At 47.1% G+C, this 17105-nt stretch overlaps 1 protein-coding gene across 1 annotated transcript; it reads left to right on the top strand.

Annotated features, from left to right (window-relative positions):
- The first annotated feature begins 14743 nt into the window (after window positions 1–14743).
- LOC112191366 (pectinesterase) lies at window positions 14744–16842 on the top strand. The gene has a single exon (XM_024330688.2). It carries the CDS (start codon window positions 14950–14952, stop codon window positions 16699–16701), a length of 1752 nt encoding a protein of 583 aa, XP_024186456.1. The 5' UTR covers window positions 14744–14949; the 3' UTR covers window positions 16702–16842.
- The last annotated feature ends 263 nt before the right edge of the window (window positions 16843–17105 follow it).

Raw genomic sequence — 17105 nt, 5'->3', positions numbered from 1 at the left:
GGTATCGCTAGTGAGCAGAATCAGTGCCAAAAAGAGATCATGGAAGCTATCACGAACCAAACCAAGCAGACTGCGTCAGATATGGCAGGTCTTCGCAAGGATGGCGCTAACCTCGCAACCGAGGTGGCCATAAAAAGAGCCGAATTGAACCAGGCAAGATAAGTATTGAACAAAGCTTTAGGGGATCCTAATGCTATCCTCGGCTCCCTTGGCCAGCCGACTGGTTCGGGCAAGTACGTGCCACCGAACCAGCGAGATAAGGTTAGCAGCAATACCCCTACACCTTCCACAACCGTTACTGCTACACAACTGAAAAGTAAGGGGCAAACTCTGGTTATCAGCGACAGCAAAGAAAATGCCCAGTCAGGCGAACAGACCACCAGAGAGGAGTATCAGGCATCAAAAGTTGGTGGAACCTCGTCCGGCTCTACCACATTTGTTCAATACGACAGCGACGGAGCAGAAAATGTGTACCAAGAACTGCCAGGAAGCTATTATGGTATTGACCAGGTTGGTAACCCGATTAAGATAACAGCCTTGGCAAAAGAGATGCCCGTACCAGCAGTAACTCTTCAGCAACCAGCTAGAACCCACGTTGTACATGTAGGAGAAGGGACAGTGGCTCTGAACCAAGCAATACCCTTGCAGGCTGCTCGCCATACTGTGGCAACACCCCCTCCTCCGCCTCCGGGCCCAGAGTATGTAAGACGTGAAGAGGTAGAGGAGATGATCAGGCTGGCTAATCCTAGGACCTAAGTGGATGGGGTCTATGAAGGACCTTTCCCGCCGCATGTAATGCTCGCGCCCTTTCCCAGGGGTTATAAAAATATCATATTTTCTACTTTTTCAGGGGAAGACACCGAGAATGCGGCTACCCATCTGGCCAAGTTTAGGGTACAATGCGGCCAGTACCAGAATGATGATATCCTCAAATGCAGGATATTTGGCACTTCTCTCTCGGGAGCTGCCTTTAGGTGGTTTTCCAAACTTCGGCCAGGGACCGTGGTGGATTAGCCCGCAATGGAAAAGCTTTTTCGAGAAACCTTTGGAGCCATTGAGCCTGAGGTTGACTTGGCTTCTCTTACTCAGATGGCCCAACAGCCTACAGAGTTCGCTGTGGCCTATCTTCAACGCTTCCAAATTCAGAAAGCCAAGCTGAACGTCATCCTGCCTGAGAAAGAGTTAGTCAAGCTGGCAGTCAAGGGTTTGGAACCTCGTCAACGAAAGAAGCAACATGGCAGCATGATCCAGTCAATGGGAGAGCTCATCACAGAGGTAGGCAGCTTTGAACACCTCCTCAGAGAAACTGACGCAAGGAAGAATGCGTCCAAAGGGACATATGTACCAGGAAAACATCGCACCATAGCGGCCCTGAGCTACCAGCCGGCTACTTATGACCCCTACTACCATCATCACATTGAAGAAATGGTTCAAGATGACGATGAGGAAGAGGAGAATGATATCGCTGCTTATGAACTAACCGGGAGGAAAAATCCAGCCCTGAAGCAACTGAAAATTTCCAAGGAGGCCGTCAAGCTCAAATCGATGGCTTTCACCAAACCTGAGTTCGTGACATATACTTATGATGCCAATAAGGCACATGAGATTCTGGATAGGATGATCGCTGCGAAGATGGTGAAGACCGACTTTGGACCTTTTCCTCAACCAGACCAGCTGAAAGGGAAGAAGTACTGCAAATTCCACAACCTGTGGAATCACAATACCGCGGACTGTGTGAAGCTCAAAGACTAGATTCAGGTATGGCATAATAATGGCAGTTTGCAGGTGGAAGCCCCAGTAACGGCGGCGGCGCTCGTAGACTTGAACCCTTTTCCCGACACTGGGATCAATATGGTCGATGTGAACTAGGCCAAGGAGAACCAGAGGAAACCAACCTTAGATTTGAGTACAAAGGGGAGAGAGGGAACGTCTGCCGAGGATGAGATCCCTGCAAAGAAGGAAGCTAAACTAGTTGGAAAAGCCTCACCTGTGGTCCTATGCTCGCAATGCAAAGAAGAGTGTGGCATCCAGGTGTCACATGAAGAGGTCGAGCAGACATTTCGTTTTGGCTCTCTCCGGCCCATTAAGTGGACCTCGCCATCGCGGAACTATCAACCTTCTAGCCAGAGAAAAAGAGAAAATGGAGTCACCACCATCCCCAAAGGACTCCAATTTATTCAAGAAACTGAAAGCGGCCGCGGTCGATCAGAAACAAGAGGAGAAGGCCACGAACGAGGGCAAGAACATTCTGACCAAGCCCTACATCCCAACTGCTCCAGCTGCCACCATCAAGGAAGGAAAATGGTACACCAGGGAAAAGGGGAAGGCAGTGGAAATAAGCCCTTCCAGGAAGAGGAAACTGCAGCGTAGGTTCGGGGAAGCCCAGCGCGCGCTAGAGGCTCTTGACCAGGGCCTGATCAAGCGTTCGTAATTGGTCAAGTCACCTTAGCAGTATCAGAAGGAGATGGAGGCACTAGCTCCTAAGCCATTAGTGGCTCCCCGCAGCCTTCAGAAACAAGCAACAAGGGCATCTAAGCCCAATGTTTTTTGCAGGATCACTGAAGAGAGAACACCTCCGCCAGCTCGAAAGGAGGGTTCGCCGACTCGGCGACCATATGTCAGGCGCATGTTGTTTCGCGAAGAACCAGAGGCTAAATCTTCGGTTTTTGAGAGACTGGGGGGCAAGGACAAGACTACCGATACTTTACAATGGAGACCAAAAAGAGTCCAGAGTGTAGTGGTCGCTCCCCTAGAGGTAAGCGCAGCAAGGGAACCGAAGTCAGACTCGCCCAAGCAGGCACTTGTGGTACAAGAGAACAAGTAGTGTGAGGTAAAAGGCCTTACAGAGGAGTCATTAGTAGATCGTTTGGCTAAGCAATTCAACACTGACGCCCTTGTCAACGAGCCCAAGCTTAATCTGGAGGACGACATGGAGGAGAAAGATATGACTGACACATCTTGCAACATGGTTTACGTACTCCCCGCGCGGTATGCACTACCGGTCACTACTCAGGACTGCGTCGAAGCTGAGGAAAGTAGTCTGCAGCCCTTACAGATCACATCGGCTGTCACGACACCTGTGGAAGAAGCGGTCTTTCTTGAAACGGGGGATGCTCACAACAAAGAATTCTTCATGAGCTTCACCAAACCAACACCTGCTATGGTCCAACACATGAGACCTCTATATATAACAGCAGAAGTTGGCGGCATCAAAGTTAGCAAGATCATGGTTGATACCGGAGCTGCCGTTAATGTCATCACTACCAGGACCATGCACTTACTCGGAATCAAGAGGGAGAAAATCCAGTCTACGTCCCTCACGCTCAAAAACTTCGCGAAGACTGTAACAAAAACCATGGGATTACTTTTCTTACGCATCAAGGTTGGCCCTGCTGAGGGAGTTTATGCTTTCTTTGTGACAGATTGCTATGTGGCCTACAGTGCTATTCTGGGCTGAGACTGGATCCATCGGAGTTACTGTGTTCTGTCCACTCTCCATCAGGAACTAGTTATGCGGAACAGGGGGACAGATAAAGCGGAGGTGATTAGAGCGGATCCTCGTCCATTCCCATTTTCCGATTATTATGTAGATGCCAGGTACTATTTGGAGCCTATCACTCCATTGCAGGTCAGTGGCATCGATGACAAAGGCCGCCCCACAGGGGTGACGGCCTCTGAATTGGCACAGTGGGGGCTTACGCTTGCAAAAGAAGGCTTGGAAAGGCCTGGCCACGCTGTGCCTAAACCCTTAAACGATTAATGGATTACGACCTTCCAGAGGAAGGGATAGAGGCCTTCCACTCGCTGTACGAAAGATTATCATCATACTTAGTGGAAAAAGAGGCCTATGATCGAGTCGCGACCTTAGAGGCCGTGAATGAGACACTCTCTGACCAGGAACAAGATGACAAGGTCGATATTCAGCTCGCTCCAGCAGCGCTGGATGACACACCTCCTAAGGTCAGAGATTCTACCGAGAAGGTCAATCTCGGAACAGCAGATGAACCTATGGAAGTGGTCATCAGCGCTTACTTAGAGCCTAGCGAGAAACAGAGGCTCATAGATTTATTACATGAGTTCAAAGACTGCTTCGCGGAGAAATATGAAGACATGCCCGGCCTGTCATCGGATTTGATTTGCCATCAACTACCAACACTCCCTGACAAGAGGCTTGTGAAGCAAGAGCTGCGAAGAATGAATTCAAAGACCCAAGTCCTCGTCAAGGAGGAAGTTGAAAAATGCATAAATCAGGCATTATCAGGGTAGCCAAGTACAATCAGTGGCTATCTAATATAGTGCCTGTTCGCAAGAAGAATGGCAAGATGAGGGTCTGCGTAGACTACAGAGACCTTAATATCGCTACACCTAAAGATGTCTACCCCATGCCGGTCGCAGATATGTTAGTAGATGCCGTAGCAGGACATGAATTGTTGTCCTTCATGGACGGCACCGCAGGGTATCACCAGATTCCGGTCGCAGAAGAAGATAGACATAAAACGGCGTTCCGTTGTCCTAGCTTCGCGGGCGTTTTTGAATATGTGGTTATGCCTTTTGGATTGAAGAATGCCGAAGTAACGTATCAGAGAGCCATGAACCTGATCTTCCATGACATCCTGGGGAAGATTTTAGAGGTCTACATCGATGACGTAGTTGTGAAGTCTCAAAAGAGAGAAGACCACATCACTGATCTCAGAAAGGTATTCGAGCGCATGCGACAACACAAGCTCAGAATCAATCCCGCTAAATGCGTTTTTGGAGTTCAAGCAGGAGATTTTCTGGGATTCATTGTCCATCAGAGAGGGATTGAGGTTCCTGAAGATAAGGCAAGCGTAGTCATCAACGCATCCGCTCCGCGAACAAAAAAGGAATTGCAGCGTTTGCTGGGTAGGATCAACTTTCTGAGACGTTTCATCTCTAATTCTGCAGGCAAAATCCAGCCCTTCTCTCCATTGCTGAAACTGCAAGGTCAGGCTGAGTTTGTATGGGAGCCTAAACATTAAGAGGCTTTCGACAGAATCAAGGCCTACCTTGCGAGTCCGCCAGTGCTTGTTCCCCCAAGAACTGGATTTCGATTGAAGTTATATATTTCAGCAGTTGAGGCTTCCATTGGCAGCCTGCTCTCCCAGAATGTTGAGGAAGGCGTCGAAGACGCTATTTTCTACCTCAGTAGGACACTTACAGATTGCAAAACCAAGTATACTCCAATGGAAAAGCTATGTCTTACATTGTACTTCTCAGCATGCAAGTTGTGGCACTACATGTTATCCTTTACTACTTGCATCATCACTCAGACCGACCTGGTCAAGTACATGCTGTCTCGACCTATTCTGCGAGGCCGCATTGACAAGTGGGTACTGGCCCTATCCGAGTTCTCACTACAATACGTTCCCCAGAAAGCAGTAAAAGGACAGGCCATCACAGACTTTCTGGCGCATCACCCTGTCTTGGATATCCCCACGGTGAGGGAGTTAGAGATAGCGACTGTAACTATCACCGGACCAGATTTGGCGTGCATTCCAGAGTACGCCATATGGTATCAAGCCATAGTCTCCTTGCAGCCCTGGGTATTGTTTTTTTATGGTTCAAGAACTGAGTCATTAGCAGGGGCAGGAATTGTTCTGGAAAACCCAGCGGGCGATCGTTTCTCTTATTCGTTCCAATTAGAGTTTAAGTGTACAAACAACCAAGCAGAGTATGAGGCCCTTATTATCGGCCTAGAAGTCTTACTAGAAATGGGAGTAAGAGATGTTCAGGTACACGGCGACTCTTTGCTCGTGATCAATCAGCTTCAAGAGAAGTACAGATGTGCAAGCTCTTTGCTCCTCCCCTATTTGAATCACGCCATTGAGCTTCTGGATCAGTTTGATGACGTGAGTTTGGAGTACATCCCTCGCGAGGACAACTTCGCGGCCAACGAACTCGCTCAACTGGCTACAGGCATTACATTGAAGTATGGGGTTCACGAACGCATTCTGAAAGTCGAGCGCCGCACACTGCCTTCATGGCTCTCGCGGCCTGACCCGCCTGATGATCCCGTCGTCGCGGTCCTAGAGCCTATTGACGTCAATTGGCGCATTCCGTTGATCGATTACCTCAAACAACCAGACTAGGCGCAGATAGGAGGACTCGTTTTCTTGCCTTACATTACTTCCTCAAGGGTGACGAGCTGCGACGGCGTGGGGAGGATGGCATAGACTTCCGATGTGTGTATGACCACGAAGCGAAACGATTAATGCGCGAAGCACACACAGGAATATGCGGAGCCCATCAAGCGGGACCCAAGATGCGGTGGCTCATCAGAAGACATGGGTATTATTGGCCCAGCATCTTGAAGGACTGTATCACTTTCGCCAAAGGATGCCAAGACTGTCAGGCGCACGGTCCAGTCCAGCACATTCCCAATATTCCCATGCAACCTATCATTAAACCTTGGCCTGCACGTGGCTGGGCACTGGACTTGATTGGGATGATTCACCCCCACTTTTCTCTCCAACACAAGTTCATCATTGTGGCTACCGATTTCTTCACCAAATGGGTCGAAGCTGAACCTTTGAAAGAGGCCTCCGGTACCACTATTCGCCAATTCATATTTCATAACATCATCTGCAGGTTTGGTATCCCGGAAGCGCTTGTTTCCGACAGGGGGGCAGCATTCATGGGAGGTGAGGTGGAGACATTTGTCAACGACTTGGGCATCCAGTTCGTCCACAGCACTCCATATTATGCTCAGTCCAACGGTCAAGCAGAAGCCAGTAACAAGATTATTATTACCCTGCTCAAGAAGATGCTAGTTGAAAACCCTCGCCAGTGGCATGGCACGTTGTATGAGACACTATGGGCTTATCGCACCTCCAAACGGAGTCCCACTGCTACGACTCCTTATGCACTAATATTCGGTCATGATGTAGTTTTACCCTTGGAAATCAACGTTCATTCCTTACGCGTGCGATCAGCATCACTTGATAGGTGAAGATTATGTCCAGGCAATGTGGCAAGAACACGAAGACTTGAGCGAGCAGAGCTTAGCGGCTTTGGATAATTTAGTGATGGAAAAACAGCGTATCGCCCGCGCCTACGATAAGAGGAGGCGTGGTCGTAGTTACAAAGAGGGGGACCTTGTTTGGAAAGCTGTTTTGCCCTTTGGCGAGAAACTGACCGGTCGCGGTAAATGGACTCCACGATGGGAAGGACCCTTTGTTGTTCACTGCATTTTGGAACGCGGGGTTTTTCACCTTAAAGATTTGGATGGAGAAATCCATCGCAACCCCATCAACGGGCGATTCTTGAAGAAATATTACCCTAGTGTTTGGGAGTTCGAGGATCCACCGGATCAACCTTCGTCCCAGACTGAGGGGCAACCATAGTTTTCATCGGCTCGCATCATCTCTATATTTAGGCCTTATTCTGTGGCCTTAGTCTCATGTGTTCACTTCGCCCACGAACACTAGGGGGGCAACACTCTATACATTCAGGCCTCAGTTAAGGCCTTATTTTTGACTGAGGCCTTATTTTTGATTAATTTCCAACTTTTGTTGTAATTTTTTTCCTTGACAATGCGTGTTAAGAATATGCATGATGGCCTGTACATGAGGACTTATTTTATAACAATATTTTTAGCTATACTCAAAAGTATTCATTCATAGAGTGGCTTTGCGGCCAAAAGCAGTACAAATTGAAACGGTTACATTCACAATTATAAGGTCAAAAGTGGCTTGAAAAATCATAAGGATTGCAGATCTTCTATGAGGTTCTGGATCTTGTGACGACAAGGGTATGTGAGTGATCGCTCATGTTCTTCCTCTCTTCACCCACATCCCTCCTCCGATCTGAGTCGCAGCTGCTATCATCTGTACCGGAGAAAGAGGGAAGGAAATAATCCATCGCAACCCTTCCAGTTGATTATCCTCCGGGATGGAGGTGGTCTTCAGAGAGAGCGCGACTCACAACCACATCTACCTCCAGGGGAAAAACGGAAGCCTGACACTCAGACCCGTGAGGTAGGCCGCGGAAGAAGAACAGTCGGCCTCAAAGTGGCCTTCCGCCCTTCGCCCTCCTGCTCCACGCGAGCAGACTGAGGATAGGGATCCCTCAGAATCTCGTTCTGCCGCGTTAGGAGCGCCACATGTTCTTCGGTCTAACTGAAACCGGTGAATTCCATCCGGATTTCCAGAGACCAAAGACATGCCACTAGACCTGAGATTAGGCCATAAGGCCTACCCAGGTTTTGAGATTAAGCCATAAGGCCTAGGAATTTGAGGCTAAGGTTGAGATCGTGAGGAGAAGATTTCAGAAACTGAAGGAAGAGAAGTAAGGCTTGCGAAACTATTTCTAGGAAGGCCATATTTACTTGTGTTTATCACTTCTCCAAAATACAGGTATTTATAGGGCCAATCTCAGTGGCCTCAACCGTGCGATGGGCAGTTGAAATATTTTCGACGCCATCAATAAGAGTATCAATGGAATTGAATGCTAGGATCTCAGAAATGAAGGCACTTGAAAACGTATGGGAAGCGGGGCAGTCTTCAAGGAGGTAACCGCTCCATTTCGAGATTATCTTTTCAAACAACTTCAATAGCAATAAAGGCAAATTAAAACATTGAACTGCTTAAAAATTTTGAGCATATATTTGGGCCAAGCAAAGTGGGCTAAAGATTTGAATTATAAATAATAATATTGTTTATACAAAATGGGCCTAACAATATAGGCCTATAGTTTTCAGCCCGCATGGGTTAAACTAAGTAAATGTTCATCCAAGCGAAAACTGGCATCGGCAGCGGCTCGCTCTGTTTGTCGGACCACCTCGCGAGCTTGAGCCAGGTTCTGAGATAGGATTTCAGAGGCCGCTAGGGGTTGCTCCAGCAAGGGTTCCTCATTCTCGAGACGGGCCGTCACAGCAATCAATTGGGCCTGAAGATCTTGGATTTGGGACTAGAGATGATTTTACGTGATCCACAAGTCTTTAACAAGGGTAGCCCTATCTCCTAGAAAGTCACGAAAAGAATCCATTTGTTGAGCGAGGCCCTGATAGTGGGCTTGGGCCTGTCTGGCTTGCACAGTCATGGCAGCTCTTTCATTAAGCCGCTGGGGGAGATTCTGTAGCAGTTCGTCTATCTCAATGAACTCGTCCTCGGTGATGGTGTGCTCGCGATGAAGAACCCTCAAATACTCTAGAGCCCATACGGATGCGCCAGGCAGCAGGATTTCGGGACTCAGAAGAAGGTGAAGTCCGTCCCTGGCTTCATCTATAACTCCGGGATGAGTCACCTCAAGTACGCGAGCCAGTCTGTCCAATCTGGAGGGAGGCACATGCATTGGATTTGGGGCAGCAGCAGCTGGATCCTCAAGAGACTCCACAACAGGAACCGCTTCCAGCACCGGCTCGACGTTCACCTCTCCTTCTTCTTCAGGAGCAGCAGGGGCAGGCTCTTGGTTGACCACTTCTTCAGCAGCTGGGTCAGCGGGAGTAGCACCAAGTTCTTCCACAGCGATAGTTGTTTCCTCGACAGGACCAGGATTCTGGGTTTAAGGAAAAATCATGAGAATGCCCAAAGAATCAGGACATCATGCTGGTTAAAGAGAAACGTACCTCTACAGCCGGAGGCTCGCAAAGGGTTGCTATCGGCACGGGTTCTTGGGCCGCCTAGTCAGGAATTGGATCAGGCGCTATCTCTGCCAGGACAGGTGTGATGTTTGGCTCCTCACAAATTGTATCTGAAAGAGGCAGTCTTTCTTCCACTTCAGGTGAGCTATCATCTATGACTTGTACCGGGACCAGGGCCAATTGCATATTGCTCGCAGTGCTGACAGGAGGTGGAGGATTATTGGAACCAGTGGGCACTTGGGCCTGTGAAGCAGATGTGCCTTCACCGACGGCCGAGGAGCCTTCCCCAGTCTGTCTTGAGGATCTACGACGAACCTACAAGCGGGGATTGTTATGTGGTTGCATGGCATAAAAAGAAGATTCCAATGTGGATTTTTAGTTTCTTACCAGTCGGTCAGCGATTGGTTCATCTTCCGCCCACGGATCAGTTCGAGGGTCAGAGCGACTGCGCTTGCGGCCCAAGATAGCAGCGATCTGCCGGATTCAAAGGAAAGGATTAAACTCGACTTGATAAGAAAACACTATTTGTTTAATCAACAAAGTTCTTACCGTTTGCTGGTCATCCTTGTCGGAAGAGGAACCTTCAACTTCAGGCTCCGTTATCACTGTCTTTTGCTTCCCGGACTGTCCAGTGGCTGGGGAAGCATTAACCGCGCGGCTGCCAGAAGGTGGCACATTTCCCTGGTGCAGCAAAGTTTGAGTTAAAAGGAAGAGTGAAAGAAGGAATAAAATATGAACTAAGATACTTACATCTTGAGGGGGCTCGCGAATTACGATACCAGCCCTGGCTTGGAGCGGGGCTCGCTCCGGTTGCGGGACCTGCTCAGGAGGAGGCGGAGATTGTGCAGCGTCTTCAGGGAAGAGATCAAGTAGCTCAATATTAGCAACATAGGGACATCTCAGTTCCCCAAAAATGGTCGCGAAGAGTTCATCATTTCGCTGGCTCCAGCAATTAACTGAAACTTCTGCCCACCATTTCTCGTATCCTTCCTCAGTCCTATCAACAGCGCCGATGTTCTTAGCCCAATCGGGAAGATCAACCAGTGCGAGCATGCTTTGTACCGGCACAGGCCCAGAAAGGGGCCCAAATCTACTCCAGGAGGTGTTATAGTTCCAGGCATCATACAGCGGGAATGACACTAATTGGACGAGGCCGAATTGGCGAGCGAAATGGTTAGGAGCGTAAAGCTCATAGCTAAGTTCCTCGGCAGCAATTCTGATGTCTGAACAGGAGATCGCGCAGCGAAAAGCCAAGCGCGTGCGATCGCTGTAGCGAGGAGCGCCAGGGAGGAATCCGTTTTCAAGCGGAGCTGGGAATCTCCTGCCCAGTACTAAGTCGTAGTAGGGCATCTCATGCAGAAGGTACAGGTATGTAAAGCACTCGGAGTAAGGAGGAGATGAGTACTTTTCTTCGCGGCTGAGCCATTGACCCAAGAGTTGGTCAGCCGGTGGAAGCAGCGGGATGTCATCGCGACGAAAATATGGGAAATAGGTTTGGATCCAAAATCAAGAATCCAAAAAGGGCCAGAAATGCTAGTCTCGAAAGGATACATATTGGCCTGGTAGAGAGTCCGGTAGAGGGCGCCCAACACAGGTTGCCCGAGCCCGACACTGCGGCCGTTGTAGAGGGCCGTTGCCAAAAGAGTCCAAGCACCAGTGGGTTTACAGGAGGAAGTACAGAAGATGAATTTACAGAGCTAGTATTATAAGAAGGCAATTCCGCTGGTCGCATTGTGCTCCCGGCTGTAATAAGACAGCCACCATGGATAGGAGCCGCTGGGGGTGCTGCGACCATGTTGGGTCGTCGAAGTGAAAGTGATAGAGTCAAATTGGCCATGCAGATAAGGCTCGCCATCAATGAGTGGGCCGGTGATGGTGAGAATATCCAGTAAAGTGATACCCATTTGGCCAAATTGAAAATCAAAGGGGTTTGTGGCGGTGTTCCAAAAACACAAAAAGGCAGTGAGCGGTGAACGATTGCCACCGCGTGGAAGACGAAAACAGAGATCAATAGTGTGAGTGATACCTGCCACGTTGCAGCGAGCTAGATCTCGTGTTTGTGCTTCGCGATACCAGGAAAGCTCCGCCGCGCTGATAGAGGATGGCTAGTGCCCTATCTTTACTCGATGATTCTGGGCACCCCAACTGGTGAAATCTCCAGGAGTCCTTCGGAGGACCGGGATGGGTCGACGAATGGGTAGGTCGTATAAGGCGATTAAGTAGGCCGGGATAGAGTCTCGCGGCGCTGGGCCCAGTCCGACATGATGGTTTGGGAACCGGAGGAGTAGGGGTCTTTGAATATTGGTATGGAGGCGAATGCGGGCACCGATGCTGGTTCCCCAAGTGTGGGCGGCCTGTTCATTCAGTTCTTCTTCTTGGTCGATGACTATCTTCTTTGGAGGAGCCATTTCTGGGTTTCTGAGAGGAAGATATTGGCAGTAAGAGGGTTTCTGGGTTTTAGGAGACTAAAAGAGTTTCTGATGTGACAGGTTTGAAGTGGCTGCGGGTTTAAATAAGAAATTTTGTGGGGGAAACGATACGACAGAAAGGCGTTTTCGCAAGCGAAAGGACGCAATCCTCATTAATGATATCATTTCAAGCAATCGATGTGTCGTTTTAGCCCCCTTCAATCGGCTACATCTTCGCGGGCCTGCTTTCGGGGCCTGGGGGACAATGTTTGAGCCCAAAAGTAATTTTGGCAAGATCCTTTAGTGGATTTAGCACAGCGGGCCGATACCTGCGGCCCAAAAATAAGCCTGCTTGGGTTTGGGTTACAGCTTCGCCCATTCCGTAATCCATAAGGAAAACGAAACCTTTTTGGAGTCAAGTAGCAGAGATTGAATAGAAAACTTCAATCAATAATCCTTCTATAGCAAGGAACAGTTGAAACCCTAGTTATAAATACTAGGTTTCAAGGACGAAAGAAGGGATCTCTCTCTCAAATCAATCAATCCTAGCGATTACAAAGCCTCCCCGGAGCAAACCTTCAACCTTGTTGAAACCTGGTGACCGCGCGCCAGTCCTAGTCTTTCTAAGAGCCGACTGTCAGCATCACCAGATCAACTCGGCGACCGTACTTCCAGTCCTAGTCTCCCCGCGAGCCGACTGCCAGTATTACTGCCACCGATACAACCAGCGAAGCAAGGGTAACGCCCTCGCAACCCAGCGAAGCTAAAGTTACGCTTTAGCAAAACCCGTGCTTTCTCCAAACTTCCCAGTGATTGCTCTGCTTAGCCTACAACGAAGAGTATCGATTCGGTGACGCGAAGAGATCACAACCAAAGTCCTTTCTCGGAAGGCTAGAGAAGAACCTTGTGGTGAGGTTGGTGCTCTCCTCGTCCACAACGCTTGAAGAAGAAGTCAGGTCAAGGGACTCCTTCGACGACTGCACCCCACGGTGCTGGCACGCCTGCGCACACGCTCAAAAGAGACAGTTTGCACGCCGACTGGTTTTGGAGCTGAACAGCATCCATACTGGTTTTGGGGCCAAACACCAATAACAATCTCCTCTCTCAAATGAACTTGATATTCCGTCAATTAACCTCACCGTACAAAGGTCCCATCTAATTAGCCACCAATTATGAATTTATATATGTGCTTGGTCGGTAATCATTCTGATCAATTAGTGAAACCCATCCTAAAAGAATACATACAAACCCATACTGATCATATATCTCTATGTCAATTCCATAATCAAGGTATAGAGTTAGACCTTTGTGAATCAGTGAACCAAACTTACAAACCCATACTGATCGATAATTGGAATCAGTGAATCGAAATATCTAATATAGTTTTGGAGTTATAGTAAGGGTGGTTCTAGTTGGACCTCCAAATTTGCATCCTACACTTAATACACCTCTAATTTACTTTTTAGAATACTTGAAAAGCTAAGTAGACCTCCTTATTTTTACCAAAGCACCCTTGAACATGAGATACAATAATATGTTACTCTACTTTTTATCTCTATCTTCAATCACGAGAAATTAATGAATCAAAATCACATGATATTGCTCTCTTATGAGTATATATGTCTCTCCTCCACCAAATTAATCAGAGGGTTGGTTCTCGAGCTTGATATGTTGCTAGAATCCTTTTGAATTTACTAAACGAAAGATTTCAAGAGTTTTAGGTTGGAAGATTGAGTAATAACTATATCATAATATTCAATTAATTTAGTTTAAGAAAATTTCAAATCAGATTGTTTTAAATTTACTTTTGTATTAAATGATGGGTCATATATAGAAATTATTATTTTTACTTAATTGTTTTAGGTAAATTATAAAACTATATGGCAATATAAGGAAATTCCAGAAAAAGAAAAAAATAATTTAATTGAATGTTATATTTGGGGAGGTAAGAAGAGTAATTTTTTTTTTTTCCATTTTTCTCACTTTGTCCTTGTTTGTCTTTTCATTTAACTTGACAAAGTCTGTTAATAATTGAAAAAAGTTGGAGGTCCAAATATCAAATTTGGGGGTCCAACTAAAACCACCCTTATGGTAATCAGTCTCCCCTTTTTATATATTGTAAAAGAATTTTCTACAAATTAATAAATGATAAAACAGAAGTATATTTTATAAATGTGCACTAATTTTCTCTTTTGAGGAAACCAATTTTTGTTTCTTGATTACATAACAACTTTATTGTTTCTAAGTTTAGTTTTAGAAAACAGTTCATTGGGCTAGTTGAAGTATTTTTTGCGACAATAATGTTCATCTTGTTAGTAACTGACTAATAAAATTATGCTCTTAACCACTCTTAGATGTAAATCTAATGGTGGCCTAGTCTCCTACGTACTTTTCCCATTTATATTTTGTTAATTTTGTTACTGCAAAACCCGTGGGCTAGCTTGTGATCCGACTATGAAAGTCCCAATGCCAACACAGAAAAAACTGAACTAAACTGGAGACTGCATATACTAGAGTTATGATCGAGCTAGATGCCAAAAATAGTAACTAATGGATGAGGCTCCAAGTTTCTCGTAGGGATGTTGTGGTCTTTCAGTTTCCTAAGTCAGCAACCATATGAATCTAAACTCAAAGATCGGTTAACCATGCAAACTTAACATCCTAAATATTCTAATTTGGGGAAATGGTAAAGCACTATATAATCCGACCTCATGCTCTTTTCTTCCTCGTAGTAGAGGTAGATAAAAAAAAATTTCAGGAAAAATAAAGTAACTAAGGGTAGTTCTATATTACTCTCTCTAGCTAGGAATAAATCCCTAGCCACTCCGGTCCCTTACAATCAAGCAGGGAAGAAAGCGATAGGAGGGAAAAAGTGGCAGACCGTCGTTTGTAGCAAAACACCCCCAACCAAAACAAAAAAAAAAAGGAAGAAGAAGAATAATGGTAGCCAAGAAAGTACTTATATCGGGGATATCCTTTATACTTGTGGTTGGGGTGGCTATTGGAGTGGTGGCCATAGTTATTCACAACAATGCGAAGAAGCCAGGACATGAGAGCCTTTCGGCGCAGATGAAGCTGGTGAACCAAATGTGTGATTATACAGACCACCGGGCGGAGTGTCAGCAATCTCTTAGCCCGGTGGCTCAAAACAGCAGCGCTGGTTTCAAGGACTACATGAAGGCTGCATTGCTTTCCATCTCTGCAGAGGCTCAGAAATCCTTCAACATGACAGAGTCTCTCTTGGTTGACGCCAAAAATGGCACCAGAGTCAAGAAGTCCATTGAGGAATGCAAGGACCTAATGAAAGAAGCTCGTGAGGAGCTACAGGCCTTGGTCTCGTTCGTCGGTGATGCTGAGTTGCACACCATGACAGACCGCGCCTTGGAGCTGAAAATCTGGATCGGTAGTGTGAACAGTTACGCCGGAACATGCAGGGATGTAATGGGAGATGACGACCCTAAGGTTTCGGAGGCAATGAAAGGACCCATAGATGACATTACCGCAATCACCGACAACGCTCTGGCCATTATGGGACAGATTTCAAACATCCTCGGATGGTTTGGCGTCAAGCTAAATGAGAAGGCAATCATTGAAAAAGCCAGCAACAGCAGGCGGCTTATGGGTGGAACTCTAGAGGCAGATATCCCGAAAGATGGGTACCCAAGCTGGATGCCCAGCGCAGACCGCAAGCTTATGGCTAAGCAAGACAATGGCAGGATTGCGCCCAATGTTGTTGTAGCTCAAGATGGCAGCGGGCAATACAAGACCATTAACGAGGCACTCATGGCGTACCCTAAGGGCAACCAAGGACGCTTCGTTATCTATGTGAAGAAGGGAGTGTACAAGGAGACTGTCATCATAAACAAAAAGATGCCCAACATATACATGTATGGTGATGGCCCCAGAGCCACTATCATCACTGGTGACAAGGGAGAGGCGAACACAGGAGATAAAATATCTACGAGCGGCACCTTCCAAGTGTACGCTAACGGATTTATTGGGAGGTCAATGGGATTCACCAACACCGCCGGTCCGGAAGCAAGACCCGCCGTGGCTCTTCGCACTTCCGGCGACATGATTAGCATCTTCAACAGTAGAATTAGTGGATACCAAGACACCTTGTACATGAATATTGGACGTCAGTTCTATAGGAACTGCGTCATTTCAGGACACGTGGATTATATCTTCGGGGATGCTCGAGTGGTCATCCAAAACTCTTTAATCATCGTGAGGAAGTCGTCCCTCCCGCACCAGAACCAAGCCTTCATCACCGCTCCAGGGCAACAAACCGCACACGAAGTCGGGGCTACCGTGATCCACAACTGCAGGATCGTGCCGGAGGAGGCACTCTTCCCCACGAGGTTGGAAGTGAGAACATACCTGGGGAGGCCATGGAAGACCTACGCTAGGGCTGCGTTCATGGAGTGCACCATGGCTGACTTTATCAGACCTGAAGGGGTTGTCGCATGGGACGGTAAGGACTTCAACACCGAACACGCCTTCTTTGGTGAGTTCAAGAACAAGGGACCTGGTGCCAACTTAGCCAACAGGGTGAAATGGGCAAAGGGCGGCTTCACTGGCGAGATGGATAGGAATACAGCTGCGAAATTTACCGTCGATAGCATGCTACTACCAGACACATGGTTGAAGCAGGCTACTATTCCTTACTTACCTGGCTTCGAACGTGCTTAGTTAACTGAGAGAGAAGAAAAGAACAGATGCATAGAGATCAGTCATATGTATGTGGCACAGTTACGTACAGTAGCTCGTATATATGTATATGATCATGTAAATTAAGTTAAGTTAATTAATTACATTAATTAATTTAGTATACTAATTTGTCACCCATGCATGCACATTATTTATAGCCAAAGTTGAGACTAAAACTCTTTTCAATCCTTTGCATCAGTACTCTAGGCCCTGCCTGGTTTGAACTTAATTATATTCCCATGCAGACGGTTAGTAGTTCTTACCCGTGGAGATTTTTAGTTCTATTAATTGTAGGGCTTATTAGTGATCATTTCGGGGAGAAAGGCCTTGGACATTTATGGACTCTTTCTACTAGAATTTGGAGGGTTCCTGTTGAAGAATGACCA

Source organism: Rosa chinensis, chromosome 3, assembly GCF_002994745.2.
Source record: "Rosa chinensis cultivar Old Blush chromosome 3, RchiOBHm-V2, whole genome shotgun sequence".
Taxonomy (NCBI): Eukaryota; Viridiplantae; Streptophyta; class Magnoliopsida; order Rosales; family Rosaceae; genus Rosa; species Rosa chinensis.
Note: the sequence above shows the minus strand (reverse complement) of the source record. Positions and strands in the feature narration are given on the sequence as shown.

Coding starts and splice junctions, on each gene's coding strand:
- LOC112191366 (XM_024330688.2), top strand. CDS start 14,950: ATGGTAGCCAAGAAAGTACTTATATCGGGGATATCCTTTATACTTGTG.